General features: G+C 38.5%; 1 protein-coding gene across 2 annotated transcripts in view; it reads left to right on the plus strand.

Annotated features, from left to right (window-relative positions):
• Positions 1-242: 242 nt before the first annotated feature.
• The window catches only part of b3gnt2 (UDP-GlcNAc:betaGal beta-1,3-N-acetylglucosaminyltransferase 2), a 4,508-nt gene continuing 3,859 nt past the window's right edge, over positions 243-891 (plus strand). The window contains exon 1 of one of the 2 annotated variants that reach the window (XM_015380948.1): positions 243-495. In XM_015380948.1, the coding sequence (XP_015236434.1) occupies positions 472-495 (24 nt within the window). In that variant the 5' untranslated portion in view covers positions 243-471. Of the gene's footprint in view, positions 507-891 lie in introns of both variants that reach the window. The other variant, XM_015380949.1, reaches the window with a different exon arrangement.

The raw sequence follows: 891 nt of genomic DNA on the forward strand, positions 1-891 counted from the left end.
TATAGCAGCATAACATAAGGGGACCTTTTTACCATCAGCCTGCCCAAACTTTGTTCCACCTATCGCAAAACTTTGCTCTCTTTAACAGCAACCATTGGTTATTCACCTGGAGATTGTGTTAGTCTTTATTTTTCCATGGTATGCATGGCTACTTCAAATATAAGTTTTGTAACCTTTTCTTTATGCGTTTAAAATTGTACTTAACATAATCTCAGAACATCTAATGTCATCTATAATGTGGTTTGAGTATCACCCACACAATTCAAAACATGTGGGTACATGACAGGACTTGTCCTGTGAATTTCGTTTTCTTTTCTGCTGCTGTAACATTTTTATAACACTCCCTGCTGTTTCAGTCTCTCCAGTTTGAATGCCTGACATCTCCGGGAAAACAACAACAACAACAACAACTTGGTCCTTGCTGGAGCTCATCCATGTGAAACGAGGAGCTCCCCACCCTCCCCCACCAGCATGCTGTCATCCTATCACTACGAAGTATGTAACAGGTTAGTTTACTGCCTGCACAGTGTTCGCTGTGAGCTCCTGCCTCTCAATAATGTGTCAAAACTCTTAAGAAATTACATATGTCTGAAGCAAAAACATTGAATACACTATTCGATCATTTTACTACTAACTAGCATTTCAGAATAAAAGGCATTTATGCCCTTTTCTTGAAAGATTTCAAATTACAGGAACAAAATTTTAGGAATTGGGTGTGTTGCAGGTGATCTACAAAGATTGCAAATACTACAAAGAGTCCAAATACCTCTCAATCTGTTGTCATGGTACCAATGCCTCATTATGGCCATGATGGCCGTAGAAATTTTTGTGTTTGTTTGTAAGTGATTTACCAGTTTCAGTTTTGGAAAATTGCTTTGCATGTGGTACATG

This window comes from Cyprinodon variegatus, unplaced genomic scaffold, assembly GCF_000732505.1.
Source record: "Cyprinodon variegatus isolate N-32 unplaced genomic scaffold, C_variegatus-1.0 Scaffold225, whole genome shotgun sequence".
NCBI classification, from domain to species: domain Eukaryota; kingdom Metazoa; phylum Chordata; class Actinopteri; order Cyprinodontiformes; family Cyprinodontidae; genus Cyprinodon; species Cyprinodon variegatus.